This window comes from Gopherus evgoodei, chromosome 7 (assembly GCF_007399415.2).
Source record: "Gopherus evgoodei ecotype Sinaloan lineage chromosome 7, rGopEvg1_v1.p, whole genome shotgun sequence".
Classification (NCBI taxonomy): domain Eukaryota; kingdom Metazoa; phylum Chordata; order Testudines; family Testudinidae; genus Gopherus; species Gopherus evgoodei.
Genome location: NC_044328.1, coordinates 81,012,600 through 81,032,469, shown reverse-complemented (window position 1 = coordinate 81,032,469; position 19,870 = coordinate 81,012,600). Strand labels below are relative to the sequence as shown.

At 56.8% G+C, this 19,870-nt stretch overlaps 2 protein-coding genes across 2 annotated transcripts in view; one reads left to right on the top strand and one right to left on the bottom strand.

Moving 5' to 3' along the window:
* The window catches only part of GNAI2 (G protein subunit alpha i2), a 223,662-nt gene extending 218,958 nt beyond the window's left edge, over positions 1 to 4,704 (top strand). Inside the window, exons 8-9 of the mRNA XM_030568270.1 lie at positions 1,645 to 1,869; positions 3,531 to 4,704. Of these exons, the coding sequence (XP_030424130.1) occupies positions 1,645 to 1,835 (191 nt within the window). The 3' untranslated portion in view covers positions 1,836 to 1,869; positions 3,531 to 4,704. The remainder of the gene's footprint in view (positions 1 to 1,644; positions 1,870 to 3,530) is intronic.
* Positions 4,705 to 5,192: 488 nt separating this feature from the next.
* On the bottom strand, positions 5,193 to 19,446 carry GNAT1 (G protein subunit alpha transducin 1). The gene is made up of 8 exons (XM_030569061.1): positions 19,341 to 19,446; positions 17,558 to 17,600; positions 16,730 to 16,871; positions 16,326 to 16,483; positions 15,145 to 15,273; positions 13,578 to 13,707; positions 9,915 to 10,068; positions 5,193 to 5,383 (listed from the first exon to the last, which is right to left on the bottom strand). The coding sequence occupies exons 1-8, from the start codon at positions 19,444 to 19,446 to the stop codon at positions 5,193 to 5,195; spliced, it is 1,053 nt and encodes a 350-aa protein (XP_030424921.1).
* Positions 19,447 to 19,870: the final 424 nt, after the last annotated feature.

Here is a 19,870-nt window from a genome sequence, read left to right as displayed (position 1 = left end):
GCTCCAGTGAGCACTGCACGCTTTGGGCCTTACGTGGTACCCCTCTGCCATCGCTTTTTACAGAGTGATAACCCGCCCTGCCGGCTGGCCGTAAAACCCACTGCCTGTCTCCTCCCCTGCCTATGCAGCACGGGGAGGTCAGGAGCCATCCCAAGGGGTGAATCTGGAGCTGGGCTCTCTGCGTGGATTGGCCTGCATGGGCATTAGTCTTGGGGTGGGGGGCATTTGGGCAAGCAGCACACCATCTTGGGCCGTGACCTCAGCCCCTCAGGGTTCAGCTCTGGCTTTGGGGCTCGAAAGCAGGGCTCTTCCACCAACAGAGGTTGGGCCAGTAAAAGAGATTCTCACCCACCTTGTCTGTTGCTCCACTGACACATTTGCAGCCCCAGCATGGGAGCACTGAGCTGCCTCTGAGCCTGGAAATGAAACTGAATAGCCCCTGCTGTAAAGTAGCAAGGGCTGTAGGCTGGGCAGAGCTCAGCAGCACTTGTGGGTGCACCCAGCGCTGCTGGCCACAGGGGGACCCATGTGGGAGGAATTGCTCAAACTGCTCGGATGTGTGGCTGGGTTCTTGGTTACTTGGAGCCATTCTCATGGGTTGTTCCAGGCCCCTTTGCGCCCAGGCCAGGGTACAACTGCAGTCAACAGAACTGCTTAAATTGGGGTCATTTTAACCAAGTTGGAGACTGTGATACTGGGCCAATGGTTACGGCACAAACTTGGGACTCGGCACAAACGGGGGACTCTGGTTCAATTCCCTTGTCCCCTATCTGTATCTCAGTTTGCCCATCTGTACACTGGGGATAATAGCACAACTCTTCTGCACAGATCGGGAGGTAAATACAATGTAGTGTGAGATGCCTCTTAGACAGACTAATGGAGGAAGAATTCCTGGTACCCCAGGCCCAGCTCTCTTCACCCCATTTCTACCATGGTGCACAGAAGACAAAGAGACAGCAAGGAGGTGTGGAGAGACGGGGTCAGAGATGAGTAAGGGGGGACATGACTGACAAGGTGCACAAGTGCATGGATGGTCAGTGGTGTGGTTCTGCTCATGGGGACAGTTGGGGACATTGAAAGGAAACACATTGAATACTGCTGAGGGTACTTTTTCACCTTGTGTATATTTAACCTGTGGAACTCATTGCCTCAAGATCTCCCTGAAGCCAAGAGAGTAACAGGATTCAACCAAGGCTGGGGCGCCTATATGGCTGAGAAGCTCCACATTTACACTGGCCAGGAGAAACGCATGGACGAGGCTTAGTTTTTGGGGTCATGCTTTCTAGAAAGGGCTGGTGATGAAAGGTTAGTGAATAAAGACTGGGGCATGTGTTGGATGGCTATAAGCCATGGTTATAAGCAACCTATGCACTCTCTAGCAATCAAATAGCCATTTATTAAAGTGTTTGTTGTTCATTAACCCTCTGTAGGCTGCTTGCAAACATCCCTGTGGTGTAAAGTGTGACTGTGCCTGTGGCACGCACCCAGCTCAGATACCAAGTCAGGATTTCACTTTCTGCCTGGGGAAACCGAGGAACTGCCAGGGGAAGAGACCAGCCCAGGATCAGCGCTCATGGGGGCTTTTCTTAGCATTGTGCCCTGTATGCAGGTGGCTCATCTCCTCCTCCTCCTCCTCCTCTTCAGGGGCCAATAAGTACGATGAGGCGGCTGGCTACATCCAGAGCAAGTTTGAGGACCTGAACAAGCGGAAGGACACCAAGGAGATATACACACATTTCACCTGCGCCACCGACACCAAGAACGTGCAGTTCGTCTTCGACGCTGTCACCGACGTCATCATCAAAAACAACCTGAAGGACTGCGGGCTCTTCTAACGGCGGATCGGCACCTGCTGTGGAATAGGGGAAGGTGAGGCTGGCCGGGGAGGCCCCAGTGTCCAGTCAGGGCTCCGCCATAGAGGCCCTGAGGGATGGGGGAGGAAAGGTTGGTGCCCAGGGACAGCCTGTGGAGAAGAGGCACTGATGCCCGGGCTGGAGGAGGCCAGGCTGGAGAGCTCGGGGGCTGGCTGTGCAGCCAGGTTCCTTCTCTCTCCATGTCCCCGTCAGCCCTGGGTGCATGAGCAAATGGGGCCCTTCCTCCTTCTCAAGCAGCCCTACTGAGCTGTGGTGCGGGGCAGCCCCACTGCATGGATCAGCCCATGGGGGCGCCTCTCAGTAATGTACAAGGCAGGCAAAGTATAGGTCAGGGCAATGTTTCCCAGAACCTCGCTCTGTGGGCTGCTGCTGGGGGAAGGGAGCTGTAGGCCCATGAAGAGGGGGGCCTGCAGGCTTGTGGGGAGCAGAATGGGGGCCAGCAGACCCATGTGTCGGGGCCTGCAGGTCCTGGGGGGATGGAGAATGCAGCCTCTCTACTTTGCATAGTGATCCTGTCCCATGTGTGGCAGACTGAAGCCCAGTCATTGTGAAATCCAACGCACCTGGCCTCCAGCCATCACCTCCAGTTACCCTGCTGCTCTGTGGTGGGGAGCCTGGGGGTGGCCGTGGGTTGGGGGAGCAGAGGACTGGCTCTAGGTGGTACAGGTTGCAGCAGGCCCAGGCATTGGGCCCTCCCTGGAAAGGCCAGTGGGGGCGAGGGGGCTCTTACCCTTGCAGCGCCCACGTCCAGCGTTACAGACATGCCTGAGGCCAGGCACAGGGCCCAGCGGTGCCCGTGTTCTCTAACCAGCCTGAGACGCCATGAGAAGGGCGGCTCCAGCCGGGATCCAGCCAGCTCCCTTTCCCAGGGTGGCTCACACTCAGTGTGGCTTTACAAAGCCAGCTGTGCCAGGGGACGCTGCTTAGCTGCCCGTCTCCGTGCAAACGGGCCGAGCCAAGGCGGCCGGGCTCTGGGGAGCCGGGGATTCACCTGTAGCCCCTGGGGGAGGGACTCCAGCAGCGATTTGGAAGCTGTGTCCTGGATCTGGTAGCCGGTGCCTCCGCCCCATACTCAGTCTCACTGCCCTCATCCCGGCGATGCCGGTTTCCCCCTGGTGGGAGGTTGCTCCCCCAGGGGCTGTGTTTGAAGGCATGTCCAGGGCACTGTGTGCCAGGCGCCCTACGTGCTGCCATTCCTGATGGTCCCGGCAGGCAGGTGGAACCCGGGCCCTGCGCCTCCTGTGGCAATGGGGCCACACACACACACGTTGCTGAGCCTGCTGCAGCCTTGTCTGCCAGAGCTGCAGGTGTTCAGATCCAGAGGACTCTAATTCAATCCCCATGGCTGATGACCCACCCAGGGGCATAGCATTAAATGGGCACCAAAGGAACTGCCTTGTGTCTCCCCTTCCTTATCTCTCTGCTTCTCCCCCACAGTCCCATTGGGGGCTGCAACAGGGCTGAAGTTCTGCCCATGGGCCAGTCAGCATTTGGCCCCCCACGAGTTTGCACATGTCTGTCCTCAGTCTGGTCTCTCCATACTCCAGACCCTCCTGTTAAGCCTGGAGAATCCCACCAGCCCGAGTGCCGGAAGGTAACGTGGTGATCAGCCACAGCCACGCACCAGCATAACTCCTGGGTGCATCTCTCTTCTAGGATTACTTGAACTGCATGTACCAGAGAAGAGGCTGTCGCCGACGAAGGAAGGACTGCACCATTTAACAACTTCTGCTTCTTGGGTTTTTGTTTTCTTTTTTTCCCTTCTAATAAAAGACTTCGGTTAATGATCATAACATGAAGGCAGGTCCCATCTGGGTCCCCCAACTGCCTGCTGCAGGCCGTGTTTCTATCGGAACCTGCTTGGTATTTCTCCCCCCTGTCCACCCCCACAAGGACTTATAGGTCACACAGATCAGTGGATGCAGATGGGGACATTTTCATCCGGTTAAACTAAAGTGCAGCAGCTTCAAAACAAAACAAAAAAAGATTATTTTGGGGGTGCGGAAAACCCACATTTTTAATTGTTTTTTTTTTAAAACTCCGGTTGGAATTGCTCCCGACTGTCCTCACTTAAGAAATCACTTTCCAAATGTTTACATTTGAACCATTGCTCTTTCACTGGGAGGGGCTCCAGCGAGTCCCTTAGACTCCTGTGATTTGCACAGACCAGCAAGAAAAAAAATCAACATTCCTTTAAAAACAAAACAGAAAATCATATTTTACATTGCTTTTTAAATGAGATATTTTTTAAAAACTATTTAACAAAGTCCAGTACTAAATGGTCAAGTTGTCCTCACAAAATCTTCTATAGTTTAAAAAAATAAAAATAAAAATTGTGCCTTGAGGGGTGTTAGTACATTTACATCTGTTCCGTAGTTTGCTCCAACGTGAGTTGTGTTAGAATTGGGTTCATATAAAATCTCCCCTCCGGATCTCCAGGCTGGACTTTGTTCCCAGCGTGTGGAGAACTTGGCCCAGAACCTCGAGCCACATCTTTTCCCACCGGCAGAACTAGGTTTCTAAGGGCTAAGACGCCAGCGAAGGACTAAGCGGTGGTGATCACATCCGCTTCTTTCCCGTTCCTTCTCCTCCCCTGCCCCAGTGGGCAGGGATTGCTCATGAGGTTGCTCTACTGTCAACTCTGTTTTAAATGTAGTTTCTTAGCTCTAACTGTAGCGTCGGTTGAGGAAACACTGCTGTATGTAAGCGGGCCCCGACAAGCTGCTCGGGGCCTTAGCCAGCGACGGACGCAGCCTAGCTTTTATCACAGGATGTTTTACCAAATTGTTCACATGGTTTGAAATAATAAAATGTAGAAAGAAACCCCCCCCCCATTTGTGCTGCTTTGATTGGCTCCGTCCCCAGCAAAAGGGAGTTTAGGGGCCCGTTTGGAGAGGGAAGCCCCATGGAAAGCAGCTGTGAGCTTTGTCCCAGCCCCGGGGAGCTGCGCTCGCAGGGCCTGTGCTCTCTGTTGAGCAGAGAGGCTTGCAGAGGCCCCAAGACTGGTTTGTTCCATGCCAGGGATCCAGAACCCTCAGCACCGGGGAATGAACAGAGAGGCTGAGGCTACATCTCTTTATTAATAAAAGGGGATGGGGGGAGCGGCAGCTGTGGTACTAGGGGGTAATGGGGGGATTTGGATGGGGAGCTGCGGCCGTGATACCAGTGGGGTGACGGGTTGCCACAGCCGTGGTACCGGGGCCGGGGGGATGTGGATGTGGTACATATTGGGAAGTGCAGACGTGGTACTGGAGGCCGGTGATGGCGGGGCTGTGGCCGTGGGTGTCGTGCTGGTGATTGGGGGGGGGCATTGGGGACTCAGAAGAGGCCACAGTCCTTGAGGTTCTCTTTGATGATGATGTCGGTGACGGCGTCAAAGACGAACTTGACATTCTCAGTGTCAGTGGCACAGGTCAGGTGCGAGTAGATCTCCTTTACGTCCCGGCGCATGTTGAGCTCCAGGAACTGGACCTTGATGTAGGCGCCTGCATCCTCGAACGTGTTTGGTCCTGCGGAGGTACCGGTGCCAGGACAGAGTCAGGGGGTGGCTCAGCCGCTTAACTGGCTCTGAGCCCTGCATGGAGGCACGGACACCCTACAGCCTGCTAGCAACTCCTTGCCCCCCGTCCCAACCTGCTGTGAGGGCCACTGGCCCAAGGAGCCAGACACCCTAGGCCATTACGGGGGCCCTGCTGCTGAGATCCCTCAAAGCTTCATCACCCCATTCACTCCATTTGCTCCCTTTTCTCCTCTACAGTCTGCTCCAAATGCATGTCTCAGATCTCCCTCTTCCCCACCCACTCAAATATCCAGGCCAGCTTAAACAGCAGGGCCGAGCTGCCCCCCAGGAGGGACTTTCTTCCATCTCCGTGCCCTCCCCAGTTGAGGCGCCACTTGGGCTGGCACCTCCTCCTGTGTAAATGCAAGGAACCAGAACCACTGGTGGACAGTGGTGCTCTGCTAGGACTGGCCTCCTGGCCACTGACCCCTCACTGAGGGCAGCCCGCAGCTTTGCTCCAGCTGGCCATGGCCACTCCTAGTGTGGGCAAAGAATCTCACCAGCGTGATCAGCTCCTGCAAACACCTGCCACACAGGACTGGCAGAGATGCCCTGAGAGTTGGCAGCGGCAGGACATCTGGCTCTGTCACCTGGTGTTGAGGGGAGACAGCTGGCACGGGGGCACTGGCTGGCCACGTGGCTTGGGTATGGGCGGCAGGGCCAGGACTGAGGCAGAATTAAGGCTCTTCTGTGGGGGTAGGGGCTTGGGAGTATGATGGGCGATGCAGTGGGTAGCAGAGGTCTGGGGGTTGTCTCTAAGTTGCTGCCATGTGGCATGCTGGACACAGCCGCACGGCCGTGGGTGTCCCCGGGCTGGAGGGTTGGACGGAAGCTGCCCTCTGCTGCCCATCGCAGAATGTTCCCACGCAGGAGCCTGGCACTAATGGTGGGTCTGCAGATTGCATGGGGCCGGAGGGAAGCACTGCCCCTGCCCCAGGATAAGGGGGGATTCCAAGAGAGGGGCTGGTCCCAGCTCCATAGCTCAGCTGAGTTGGCTTTTCACCCAGGTTCCTCCTTTGCTGGGTGTGCAGAGCACGGGCCAGATTCATCCCTCTCCAGTGAGTTCCCTGGGAGTTTGGCACGTGAGAGCCTCTGTGAATCTGGACCCCAGCATCTCCTCCCCAGCTGTGCAGCACCTGCCTTTGGGAAATGCCTGCTCACGTGCCCCTCCGAGCAGGGTAGCCAGAGCCCTGTCCTGTGAGAGGGGGGCCACACTGCCAGACAGGGCAGTGCTGTCCCAAGGCACTGGGCTCTGAGCTCTTCGCTCACTGGGTTGCTCAGCAAGAGAGAGACCTTGGAGTCCCCATCCCCAGCCTCCCTGCTCACCTGTCCCCAATGCTTCCCTCTGGGGCTCTCCCAAAAGGGATCCCCAGGCCAGGGAATTTGAGGACTTAGCGCTGCAAGGCTTTCAGATACCTGCATTTACAGGCCTGCGCTGGGCCCCCCTGGCCAGTGTGTGGAGCTGCTAACCAGTAGGAAATACTGGGGGTGGGGGTGGGGGGTAATAGGTCCCCGTATAAGAAAAAGCCTGAAGATTGGGACTGTCCCTATAAAATCGGGACATCTGATCACCCCAGGGGGAGGAGGGAAGCTAACCCCAGACCCTCAAAGGGACTTGGTCCTCAGCCCCATCAGAATCTTCAGCTGGGAGCCCTCTTCTGGAGTTAGGGGCATAACCTGGGCAGTTCTAGTGAGGCTCCCATAATTCAACCACTAGGCAGCAGGCCCCCCACACCCTAAAGCCTGGGCAGTAGGGCAGCTCCTCTTCTCTGTAGTGGCCTTGGTGAAAGTTAGGGTCACGACCCCACCCAGGTTGGGTGCCGTAGGCTGACCTGCCAGGCTGGGCGACATCTGGGTCAAGAATTCGGGGGAGGGCCCTGGTGAGCGAGGGCTCCAGAAGGCTCAGGGACATCATGGAGGTGTGAGAACCTGCAGCTCACCTGTTTAGCTGCTGGCTTCACCCCCTGGCTGTCTGATGAGCATGGTGGGTCCTGCTCGGATGATCAGCAGACCTGCGCTCAAGCCCAGCAGCAGGGCACTGGCTGCTCAAAGCATTCGTCCACAGCTGCCATGGCCCCCTTCCCCACCTCACCCCAGGGAACCCAGCTCTGGCCCTTGGCTTCAGTTCCTGACCACTTACTCCTGCATCAACCACTAGGCCACCCCACATCCCACTCTGCCGAAGCAGCCCTGTGCATGCTCACCCACAGACACCACTAGGCACCATGGGGACTTTAATGGTGGAAACTCAGGCACCTGGAGAGTTGACAGCAGCTGAATGTACCCAAACGGACTTAGGCAGCATTGAATTTGTGCTATAAGATGGGGATGTATCACTTAGAAGTGACAAAGGAGGAGAAAGACCTGGGTGTATTGGCTGGTCATGGAATGACTATGAGCTGTCAATGTGATGCATCTGTGAAAAGGCTAACGTGGTCCTAGGATGCACCAGGTGAGGTATTTGCAGCAGAGACAGGGAAGTGTTAGTGCCATTATACAAGGCACCGGTGAGACTTCATCTGGGACACTGTGCAATTCTGGTCTCTCATGTTTAAGAAGGATGAACTGAAACTGGAACAGAAGTAGAGAAGGGCTACTAGGATGATCCGAGGAATGGAAAACCTGTCATATGAGAAGAGACTCAAAGAGCTTGGCTTGTTTAGCCTAACTGAACGATGGCCGAGGAAGATACGATTGCTCTCTCTAAATACCTCAGAGGGATAAATACCAGGGAGGGAGAGGGGTTATTTACGTTAAGTGCAAATGTGGACACAAGAACAAATCGATGATGTAAACTGTCCATGAACAAATTTAGGCTTTAAATTACACAAAGGTTTCTAACCAGCAGAGTGAAGTGCTGGAGCAGCCTCCCAAGGGAAGCAGTGAGGGCAAAAAGCCTAACTGATGTCAAAATTGAGCATGAGAAGATTATGGAAGGGACGATATGCTGAGGTTGCTGAGGGATGATGATGGTTTGATGAAGTACAATGGCATGTGGTCGATCCACAACAGCCATTAGCAACTAACTCCAAGGGCCAGTGATGGGATGTTAGATGGGGTGGAATCTGAGTTACTACAGAGAATTCTTTCCTGGGTGCTGGCTGGTGAGTCTTGCCCACATGCTCAGGGTCTAACTGATCGCTGTATCTGGGGTCAGGAAGGAATTTTCCCCTGTGTCAGACTGGCAAAGACCCTGGGGGATTTTCACCTTCTGCAACATGGGGCATGAGTCACTTGCAGGTTTATACTAGTGTAAATGGTGAATTCTCTGTAACGTTTGAGGACCTCAGTATCTCAGCCAGACATTAGGGGTATGTTACAGGAGTGGGTGGGTGAGGTTCTGTGGCCTGCAATATGCAGGAGGTCAGACTAGATGATCACAATGGTCCCTTCTGGCCTTAAAGGCAGTGAATCTAAACTGGCATCAAGGTGCCCAAATCCCTGTATGGCTCTAGCTGTTAGGGAACAAGAGGGAGAGACCCCCACACACACATTGGGCCCCCTCCTTTCACACCCTACTACAGCAGAGGACTCTTCTAACTTGCCTGACCAGCTCCACCCACACCAAGCTGGGGTCCAGCATCAGGGAAGAGATGCTGAGTTCTGAGCAGGTTTGGCAGGATTCAATTTGTATTGGTGAATGTCGCTAAATGTCGATTTCACCTGCATGCCCAAACCCATGAAAACCTAGTTCCAGCGGGAAGGCTAGGCACATCCAGATTGGCAAGGGACAAAAACTGCTGCGTGAGACCATCTTGGGGCCCAGCCAGCACTGGGGATGGACTGAAACTGGACAAGGTCTAACACCTGAACAGTAAAGCCAGGCCTGATTTGACCATTTAAGTAGATCTGTTTTCGATGGCTGGCCGGGTGATGGTGACAATGGTGCAGTGATGACTTACACAGCTTCAACTGAATCTCAGGGTCTGCCGGCACTAAATAATTATTGTCTCTCCTCCCCACCCCCAATCTCCCACGAGTGTGAATATTTAAACTGAGAGAAAAGTTAAAACTACTGAAAACTCCCAGATTGTGCAGAACTGAGGAAATGTAAGTTGATAAACAATCTTTAAAAATAAAAAGCTCCATGAACATCAATACTAGCTGTCAACAGCATAGAAACTAATCCCCAACTTCTGCAAGCCAGGAGAGTGGGGCGCTGACCTTGCAGAGGAATCATCCTTTGCACGGAGCAGTAGGGATATCTCAGGGCCAGCGATGGAAGCACAGGTACATGCTGCCATATAGCTAACCAGTGGGTGTGTTTAGTGTAAGTGTCTGATCTGGCACTTGGCTTCTGAGCTGTGCCCTGCAGCTGGTCCCCCATGAGCCACCATGTGCATAACGAATCTACACGCTGGTTGCTGGTGTTTAGAGCCAGGCTTTCTCAGGTCTTCGATTTGTGAATCAAAACCCAGTTCCCCCCACCCCACCCCACACAGGACGCGCAGCAGAGGGCCTGCAGCAGGCTGGGCACTTACCGTCATAATCGGGGAAGCAGATGCTGAGGTGGGCCTTCCTGATCTTCTCCAGGAAGACGTCCTTCTTGTTGAGGAAGAGGACAATGGAGGTGATGGCGAAGTAGCGGTGGTTGCAGATGCTATTGAAGAGATGAAGGCTCTCATGCATCCGGTTCTGGGGAGGAGCAAAGGGCCAAACGGGGCTTTTAGTTGCATTCAAGCATCAATTTCCTGCCTTGTCTCCTGGAATGTCTAGGGTGTGAATGGGAGGCCGGCTGGGCCTGGGCTGCTGGAGGACAGATTGCAGGGTCTCCTACCCTGTCTAGCTTGCTAACCCTTGTAGCCTTCAAGTGTGTGCTTTGCTGCTCCCCTGCGATCCCTAGCCCCTGCTGCCTGGTGAGTCTGAGCCCCACTAGCTCCTGTTAATAACAGAGAGGTTTTTATCCAGACATCTCAGCATGCTTTACAGAGCCTAGGAGCATCATGCACAGAGCAGCACAGTGATGTGGACAGGGTCACTCAGTAGGCCTACCTTAGTTGTGCTCCCCACGCCCCCAGGCCATGCTGCCTCCCAACGGGCTGTCATCTCTGCTTACTCGCCAGTTATTGACGTTTGGAGTGAGCCCAGGGAGGCAACTGCTGTAATCAGGGGCAGCAGGTTTGTATAATTTTTGGTGGTGCCCAGAACAGGTCCAAGTCCCACCCCGCCACCCCCACCTGCTTTGTAAGCCAATATACAGTAACTCTTCACTTAAAGTCGTCCCAGTTAACTTTGTTTTGTTGTTACATTGCTAATCAATTAGAGCAGTGGCTCTCAAACTTTTTTTTCCCCACAGACCACTTGAAAATTGCTGAGGGTCTTGGCAAACCACTTAATGATCTTTCCAAATGTTGTTTGTACCATTAGCTAACTGTTGTAAAGCACTTTGCACAAAAGCACTATATAAAAAAACCTCCTTAATTATAATAAACTTTTTTTTATTCTACACATAAAAGCACACAACTCATATTTTAATATCACTAGTCTTAACCTTTCTAATGCGATGGATGTGCCCTCCCTCCCCTGCCATGGCAGACCCTGAGCTCGGGCTGGAAAGGACGGGGTGTCTCTCCCCCACCACAGCAGCCACAGAGATGAAGCTGGGAAGGAGCCGGGATCTCTCCCCAGCAGCTGCAGCCCTGGAGCCTCTTTCTCTGGCCTCCGTAAACCTGCACATCCCAAATTCCCCCCATTCCCTCTTCTCACACCACTGCCCCCTCACAGCTACCCCCTATACCCCCAAGGCCACCACCACACCTTACATGTGCATCTTCTCCAGGGTCCAGGCACCTAACTAGAGGAGCCACTAGGTGGGGGCCCTTCATTCTCTCGTGTGTGGCCACCCAGGAATGCACCTTGGAGGAACTATCTGCGGACCTCCTGAAGGGAGCTCTCGGGTCACTGATGGTCTGTGGACCACTGTTTGAGAACCTGATTTTCCCTGCTTGCAGAAAGAGCAGACCACTAGTGGTGGGAGCTTGGAACCAGGGTGGGCTGACAGCCCCCCATCAGCTCCCCTAAGTTCCCTGGGGGGGGGAGGGTGCTGTTTTCAGGGTGTCCCCCTCCCCTGTTTCTGCCCTCCCCACAGAGCAGGGGGTGACACGACAGGGCTCAGAATGGAGGGAGCTTGCTGGCAGCAGCTGCTGTCTCAAAGTCTCTCTCTCTCTCTCACACAGGGTGTGTCTCTCTGTCTCTCTCTGCCATGCTGTCTTCCCCCCACTCCCCTGAGGGCTCAGCCGAGTGCTAGTTCATCAATTAGCACAGGAGGTCTCAAACTTTTGTACTGGTGACCCGTTTCACACAGCAAGCCTCTGAGTGCAACCCCCCTTATGCATTAAAAACACTTTTTTATATATTTAACACCATTATAAATGCTGGAGGCAAAGCAGGGTTTGGGGTGGAGGCTGACAGCTCGCGACCCCCCATGTAATAACCTGAGGGGTCCCGACCCTGAGTTGAGAACCCCTGATTTAGCCGTAAGGCATTCCCTGGGACATATCCCACCCTCTGACTCCACCAAGCTTCACAATCATCATTGCTGTGTGCAATATTAAATTGTTTTAAAAAAATTCCCTGGAACCTAACCCCCTATTTACATTAATTCTTTGGGGGAAATTGGATTTGCTTAACTTCATTTCACTTAAAGTTGCATTGTCCAGGAACATAACTACGACATTAAGTGAGGAGTTACTGAATATTTTTTAAAATAATGTAAAAATGTGAGGGCTCGGGGGTGGGGCTGGAGATGAGGGGTTTGGGGTGTGGGGAGGGCTCAGGCAGAGGGCTGGAGTGCTGGGGTGAGGGCTGTGGATGAGGGGTTTGGGGTGTGGGAGGGGGCTCAGGGCTAGGACAGAGGGTTGGGGTGTGAGAGTGAGGGATCTGGGGTGGGGTGGGGCTGGGGATGAGGAGTTTGGGGTACAGACAGGTTGCCCTGGGGCAAGGGGCAGAGAGGAGGATTCCCCCCAGTCCTCTCCCCTCAGGCAGTAGCGAGTTCCGAGGCCTCCCCACTTCCCCCCCTGCACCACACTCAGCTCGCACCACTGTCACTGCACGTGCTCCTGGAGCCCCTCTCAGGTACAGGATGCCCTCTCGTCTCCCCTGTGGTGGGTCCTGGGGGTGGGGCTGCCATCACGTGTGCCTCTTCGCGTACTGCTGCCCCTCACTGTAGCCTCACTGGGGGTGGGGGGTGGGGCTGCCCCTTGTCCAGCGGGGGACAGGAGTGGTGACTGTGGGTGTGGGGGGCACTGGAAAATGAAAGAGTCTAAGGGGGAAGGGCAGGCTCAGGGTCAGTCTGTCCTGGCAGCAGTGCTGGGCGGCACTAGGACCCTGTGGCAGAAGTTCATGCAGGAGGCAGCATGGAGCCACAGAGAAGAGACAGGGACTCTCAGGGGAGACGTGGGGGCAGCAGGTGGGGCCGGGGGAGAAACCCGGCCCCTTGGTGGAGCTGGGCCCCCAGGCCCTGAATATTGCTGGAGCCTGGGAACCATGGGCCCATACAACTCACCACCCCTGGCTGTCACTCCAGGTAGATTATTTCTAGCTGTATCAGCAGTGTTAAAACCCATTTTAAACCTCCACCCCCAGAGCAGGACATTCCACCCCACAGTCTCCGGCATCAGCAGAATATAGGGTGACCAGATGGACAGTCCTGATTTTGGGTGTTTTTTTCCTTATATAGGCATCTATTACGCCCTAACCCCTCCCAATTTTTCACACTTGCTATCTGGTCACCCTAGCGGAATGGTACTGAGCACCTGTCAGTGCTGGCTCTCATGGCACTTTACCGAGCATCTGCCCAAGGCCACGGGCAGGGCAGGGACCAAAACACAGGTTTGCTAAAGTCCCCATCCGGCACTGTGACCACAGCTCCACCAGGCTGCCTCCTCGGACTTCATGCCTGCACAGAGAATCAGACTGGTTAGCCAGTCTCAGGGGCATGAGCTGATTGGCTGGATGTTTTTGAAGGTGCTCAGTGATACGTTGGACTTGGAGGACTTCTGCATGGATCTGAGGCCCCTGGAGTTCTTCCAGTGCTTGGGTTGCTGCTCTGCTTGCACATGGCCTGGCCCCGGGCACCTGGGCCCAACTGGCTCCCTCTGGCTAAGAGCCAAGGGCCTCAGCCCCCTGGTAGCTGGGCCACTCACCACTTCGTCGTCCTCCACCAGGACCATGTCGTAGGCACTGAGGGCAGCGATGAAGATGATGCAGGTGACCCCTTCGAAGCAGTGAATCCACTTCTTCCGCTCGGAGCGCTGGCCACCTACGTCGAACATCCTGGGGCCAGGGAGAGGGTCCCTTGAGCAGCGAGGCTCTGAATGGGGCATGGGCCGCATTGCTAGCGTGGGGGGAGAGACCTCCCAGGGGAACCTCTGCTATGGCTTGGACTGGGGGCATCTCTGCAGGGATGCCTGGCCATGTGTGGCTGACCGCAGCTTGGGGCTGGCCACAGCTTGGGTGACAGATGCTGAGTAAGGGACTGTTGGAGATCTGGGCACAGACAGTGGCATGGACCCTCCCCCGGCAGCGGGGACCAATGTGGTGAACAGTGCTGGGTTAGCCACAGAGCAGGCCTGGCACTGGGCAAGGGCTGCCACCACTCTTACCTGGAAGGATCCCTCCAGGGAGCTGTGGTCCATGCCCCCCAAGGGCTGGTTAGTGCCAGCTGTGGTGCCCACCCAAGGGGAAATGGTCTGAGAGTGTAATGCTGAGAATAGATGTGTCCCAGATTGCCCAGCTCCTGGGCAAAATCCACATGACATCTCCTGTCGCAGCTGGCCAGGACCACCCAGCTGGGACTGGGGAGAGGAGGGAAAGGAGCCTCCACAGAACAAGACGGGCGAGCTCCTGGAATGGGGGAGCAGGAGCTAATTGGAGGCTCTCACTGGGGTGGGGTGGGGGAATTAAACTCCCTGCTCAGCACACATTGGAAAGGCCGCAGACAGCAGCCTGGCTGGCACAGCAGGATCCTGAGAGCCCTGGCTGGCACCGCTCTTGGCCTGGGTTCATGAGCACTAGATGGCGCCAGCCACTAACAAATGAAGACTGGGCCGAGCCCTGGTGAGATTACGGTGCAAAGATGCAGTGGGTGGGAGCAGCCTCCTCCCAGGGCAGGGGCCTGGGCTGAGCAAGGGGTTCAGCCAGTTCCTGGGGGTGCTGGGGCTGGAGGCTGATGGAGATGGAAAACCGTAAGGGCTGCTCAGGGGATTGAGGGGGCCTGGGGCAAAGCAATTTTAGGTGCCCCTTCCATAAAAAAAAAGTTGCAATACTATAGAATATTATATTCTCGTGGGGGCACCTGTGGGGCCTGGGGCAAATTGCCCCACTTTCCCCCCTCTCTGGGCATCCCTGAAAACAGCCCTGGAAAGCTGAGGGCCCCAACACCCCCATTCTGTCATGTCGGTGCATTGCACAAGCAGCGTTGGCCCAGCCAGCCCCGGGCCCTGTGCCCAGCCCTGCCCGCCTGCTCCCATCCATCCCACTGCCTAAATCTTCTCGCTTTAACCCTTCGAATCCCAGCCTCCCCCTGACTGTGTCTCCAGTGCCCCAGGCCCCAGAGTCCTGCCCAAGTTCAGCGCTCTCTTCTCCTGTGTCCCACAGCCTTGGGGTGGCTCTCTGCACCCACACCTGGAGCTGGCTGCTGGGACCCCTGTTGACCCCCCATCCTCAGGCTGCCTGTGGTTAGCAGGGCCCTGTACCCATGCCATGCCCTACCTGAAGTTGAGGTCCTTGAAGGAGAACTGGGTCTCGATGATGCCAGTGGTCTTGACCCTGGAGCGCAGCACGTCCTGCTCTGTGGGGACGTAGCCAGGAGCCACCAGGCGCGCCAGGTCGCTCAGGTAGCTGCCCAGGCACAAAGGAAGGGCCTGAAACTCTCATCATCTCAGGGAGGGGAGGGGAGGGGATGGTCTCCATGCTCCCCAGGCCCAGAGTGGCTGGAGCCAAAGGCTGGGTCCCTTTCTGGCTGGTGGCCCTGGCTGGATGGCTCAAGCAGGCTCATGAGGGTCAGCGATATAGCCCCGTTGCTGCCTCACACTTGTGTCCTGCTGACTGGGGTCTCTTTGAGTGCTGCGCTCGGTGGCTTTGAAGGAGCATTGGCCCCAGCTCAGAGTGGGGGGCAGCAGCTGCACCAAACCTCTAGTGGGCACCACGACTAGCTTCCAGCTTAGACACCCATTCGCCCTCAGGCTGCGGGCTCCCTAGGGCAGGGCCTGGCTCTCGTTGGGTGTCTGGGCGGTGCCCAGCACGAGGGGCCCTGGGAGCTGGCTGGACCCCATGTGCTGCTAGATTCTAGGGTGACTGGTGCCTAGAGACACCTGCTGCTGCTGTTAGTTCTTTGTATTGCAGCAGTGCTGAGATCAGGCGTTGTATGAACACAGCAAAGGGCTGGCACTCTATAGCTACAGACCTTCCTGCGGGCACCCCGACTGCAACCCGCCTCCTGCCTCCCACCCCTTCTCTGCTTCTCCAGGAGAGGGGCCCTGGCCCCACTACCCCCCAGCCCTGCACTGGCATCTGGGGTGGCTCTGAGTCCCAGTAGTGCCATGCCTCCTCAGCTTGCGCCCTCTTGGCCTCCCTGTGCCAGTGCCTGTGGGGGCTCAGCAGAGGGCTGCACCACTGCCTGTGCCAGAGGAATGGGACTAGACACTGGGGAGAATCCCCTCTCGCTCTCCCTCACATACTGGGGAAGATGAAAACCACTTGTTCTGACGTTCCCCCAAACTCCTCCCAGCCTTCAGGTCAGTGCAAAGCCAGGGGAGTTCCTAGATCATCTCCCATGGGACTGGCAGGCCACTTCCTTGCCAATGCCTCTGTGATGAGGTCTGCGGGGGCACCTGAGCCTGGCACTGCCTGGACGGCATCTGCCCTAGGAGGTTACACAGGAAGGTTCATACTAGCCGGCCGAGTCGTTCAGCTGGTACTCCGAGGCTCGCTCGAAGCAGGCCTGGATGCCTGTGTCCTTCCAGAGGCGGGCGATGATGTCAGACATCTCCTTGGGCATGGTGCCCTCTTCGATGGTGTCAGCCAAGTGAAGCAGCTTACGGGCATCATCCTGGGGAAACAGGGCATAGCAGGGTCAGCTGCTCCAGCTTGGCCCAGGGCTCACCGGGAGGCACCAGATGCTATGAAGTAAAGCCCTGTCGGCAGCAGGAATTGAACCTGGACCCGCTGGATCTAAATGCACGAGCTAAACTACCCAGCTCTGCTGTCCGGGGCCATAGGGGGCTCATCAACCGCTATATGTGGCTGAGAGGGGTGCAGAACCCCACCCATCCCCCTCCTATGCCCAGCCGCTCACCTGCCGGGCCGAGTCTCCATACTGGATGCTCAGCGTGCCCATGGCCCGCACGATGGCCAGCATGGACTGCAGGGTGTTGCTGTAGATGATGGAGATGAACTCCAGGCACTCTTCCAGGGAGTATCCATCCTGGTGGATGATCCTGGTGGAGACATGATCTGATGGTGATCCTGGGGGAGGCCGTGGGCTCCGTGGCTGGGCACTCCCTGGCAATGCCTGGCCAAGCGCAGAGGATACCCAGTGGGCTGGAGACATTGCCACTGGCTTGCTTCCCTACAGTGAGTTTCCCCAACGCTAGCTTGACAGTATAGCAGCCATGCTGTGGTGGCATGTGCTGCCTGAGGGGCAGTCTCAGCACACTGCGGTGGGTTCAGTGGGTTGGCAGAATTCCCTAGGGGCGAGGAGGGGTAGTGGGGAGCCCCCAGAGGTTGCACCCTAGAGTATTGCAGCTGGGCATCACTTGGAAAGGCAGAAATCAGTGGGGGGCAGCATGCCACTGTCGGTAAAGGCTGCTGCTGCTGGAGATCGTGTCTCTAAGAACCAGGCATCCAGAGTGGGGCAGGAACTCTGGCTGTGGGGGACCTCCCAGCTATGCCAGTCCCAGCCTCTTCCAGCATGGGGGCGCTGTGGGAAGCAGGGCAGGGGATGCTGGCTGTGGGGGAGCTCCCTACTACTCCGGCCCCAGCCTCTCCCAGCAGGGGGCGCTGTGGGAAGCAGGGCAGGGAGCGCTGGCTGTGGGGGAGCTCCCAGCTATGCCGGCCCTAGTCTCTCCCAGCAGGGGGTGCTGTGGGGAGCGGGCAGGCATCAGTGAGGTGTGAACCCACTTACTTCATTTGCTTTACAATCGTGCTCTTCCCAGATTCGCCAGCTCCTGTGGGACAGAAAAGAAAGTCATGGCAGGGAACATGCCCAGTGTGGAGCCCGATGCAGCCACCTGGGTCGCCGTGCCGTGGGGTGCTGGGCGGGTGTGACAGCGGAGCGGGAGTGGGCAAGGGAGATGGAGAGCCACACTGGGTGGCATGGGCATCACATGGCCTGACATCCTCTGTGCCCATCCGGTTCTACTGCAAATCCCTCCCTGGCACTGGTTGGATGGACCAACCCATTGGCTGGACTAGCAGGGCCCTGGGGTGGGACTGGATCCCACTGGCCTGCAAGTGTCACAGGCCCCCCGCCTCCCCGTGTGCTCAAGCCACGGAGGCTGGTACAGTCCCAGAACCTGCTTTTAGCGCCGGAGGGCCCCAGTTCAAGCGCTGGTGTGTTGGGCGAGATGGTGGCTGCCTCCTGCAGCCGCCCGGCCCACAGTCCCCTGACTGCACTCAGTGCATGGCTGCGAAGCGCGCTGGAGAGTTGAGAACAGGGGGCAGGGTGGTAACAGCCCTAATCCGCTTCTCTGCAGACACAGGGCTCTGGCTAATGAGATCTGCACCACAGCTCAGCTTAGCCACCCACGCCCAGGTGGAGGGGCCCATGCAGATGCTAGCCACAGGGGAAGGGAGTGCTGGTGCCCCAGCAGTCTGTGAGCAGGGAGCGGGCGTGAAGGCAGGCGTAGGCTCTGCCCCAACCTTGCCGTGTGGGAACAGCAGCTGTTATCGGGTGCTTCTGGGACAGCTTGAGCCTAGAGGCCACGGCAATTGCTGCTCTTGGACGGCCACGGTTGGAGGACTGAGATGCCGGAGAAAGATGCACCCCGGCCAGACAAGTGTAGGGTGACCACCGAGCGTCCTCTGCAATTGCAGCATTTCAGATACTCCTCTAAGAGCTCAAAGTGCGTCAGCAGGTTAAACCAAGGCACAGACAGGTTAAATGATGCCCCACCCCACCTCCAGGCTCCCCGGGCTAGATTGCATCCCCAGAGGGCTGGAACCACGGGGTGTAAAGCCAACGACAGCAGGCCAGACCCTCCCCTGGCACAGCACCATGAAATCAGCTAGAGAAGGCAAGGGCTACAGCAGTCCTATCAGCCGGGGGTCTGTCCCCATGACGGGCGGAGAAGCCGCTGTAGATTTACCTCGGCTGGGCCCAGCACAGTGTCTCTAAGGCACCAGCCCCGTGTCTGTCAATGTCAGAGAGCTAGGTGGGTTCAGGTCAGTTTGTCACACACGGTCCCCCCAGGCCAAGCCACCAGGAAGGCAGAGCACCTGGGCTGGTGCGTTGGGAGCGCTCAGGGGCGGGGAGCTGGGCATCTGTGCTTGTGTGTTTAATGCTGAGGGAGTCTGAACTGAAGCCCAATGCCACCTGTCCTTGCCTGCCTCGCACCACCCTGGGCTGGCTCCCCCAGCGCCATGCCACGGGAGTTGCCCTTCCTGCCAGCATTGGGGCAGAGCCCTCTGGGATGGCCCAGTACCATAGGCTTGATGGTCAGGAGCTGGGGGTGTGGGTGTGGTCAGGATGCGGGGGCTGGCTCAGGATTGGGGGGAACTGGTCAGGCTCTGGGAGAGCTGGTCAGAATCTGGAGGGGCTGGCTCAGGATTAGGGTGCTGGCTCAGGATCGGGGGCGGGGGCTGGCTCAGAATCTGGAGGGGCTGGTCAGGATCAGGGGGGACTGGCTCAGGATGGTGGGGGGATCTGGCTCAGGATGGCGGGGCTGGCTCTATAGCCCAACACATACCCAAAAGCAGCAGTTTGACTGTTCTGGCATCCTTCTCTGCATCTTCCTTGAGCTTCTTCTCCAGCTCGCGGGAGTGTTTCTCCTCTGCACTGGCGCCAGCACCCATGGTGCGCTGCTGGTGCACCCGCCCAGCCACTCCTTTGTGCTCAGCAATGGGGAGAACCCTAGATCAGCCCCCGAGGGTCCAGCACCCTCGGTCAGTCTCCCTCTTCGCCCACCAGGAGTGCTAAGCGGCACCGTTCTCCACTGCCTTGGGCTCCCCAGGTGCCGAGTTTGCCCCCGCCCTGGCCCCGGTGCCAGCCACACGCCAATTGGGGGATTTTGCAGGCTATGGCCATCAGGTGCTCCCGGCCACCCAATCTGTGACAAGGACAGGTGGCCAAGGATCAGGAGTGGACCCACCCCGCCTCCCACCACAGCCCAGCTTGGAGCTGACTTGCTGTGCTCAGCATCGCAAGCAGCCGATGAGCCCCTAGCTTAAGCTAAAGCCCATCAAATCTCTCCCTTGCTGAGCCCAGCGATTTCAAGCC

Bases quoted from the DNA above. Each gene is read 5' to 3' on its own strand.
- GNAT1 (XM_030569061.1), bottom strand. From the start codon at position 19,446: ATGGGTGCTGGCGCCAGTGCAGAGGAGAAACACTCCCGCGAGCTGGAG. The intron at 13,708-15,144 runs GTAGGGCATGGC...CCCTGGCCCCAG, and splicing joins TTCAAGGACCTCAACTTCAG to GATGTTCGACGTAGGTGGCC. The intron at 10,069-13,577 runs GTGAGTGGCCCA...GCTCCTCCCCAG, and splicing joins TGGTGGAGGACGACGAAGTG to AACCGGATGCATGAGAGCCT.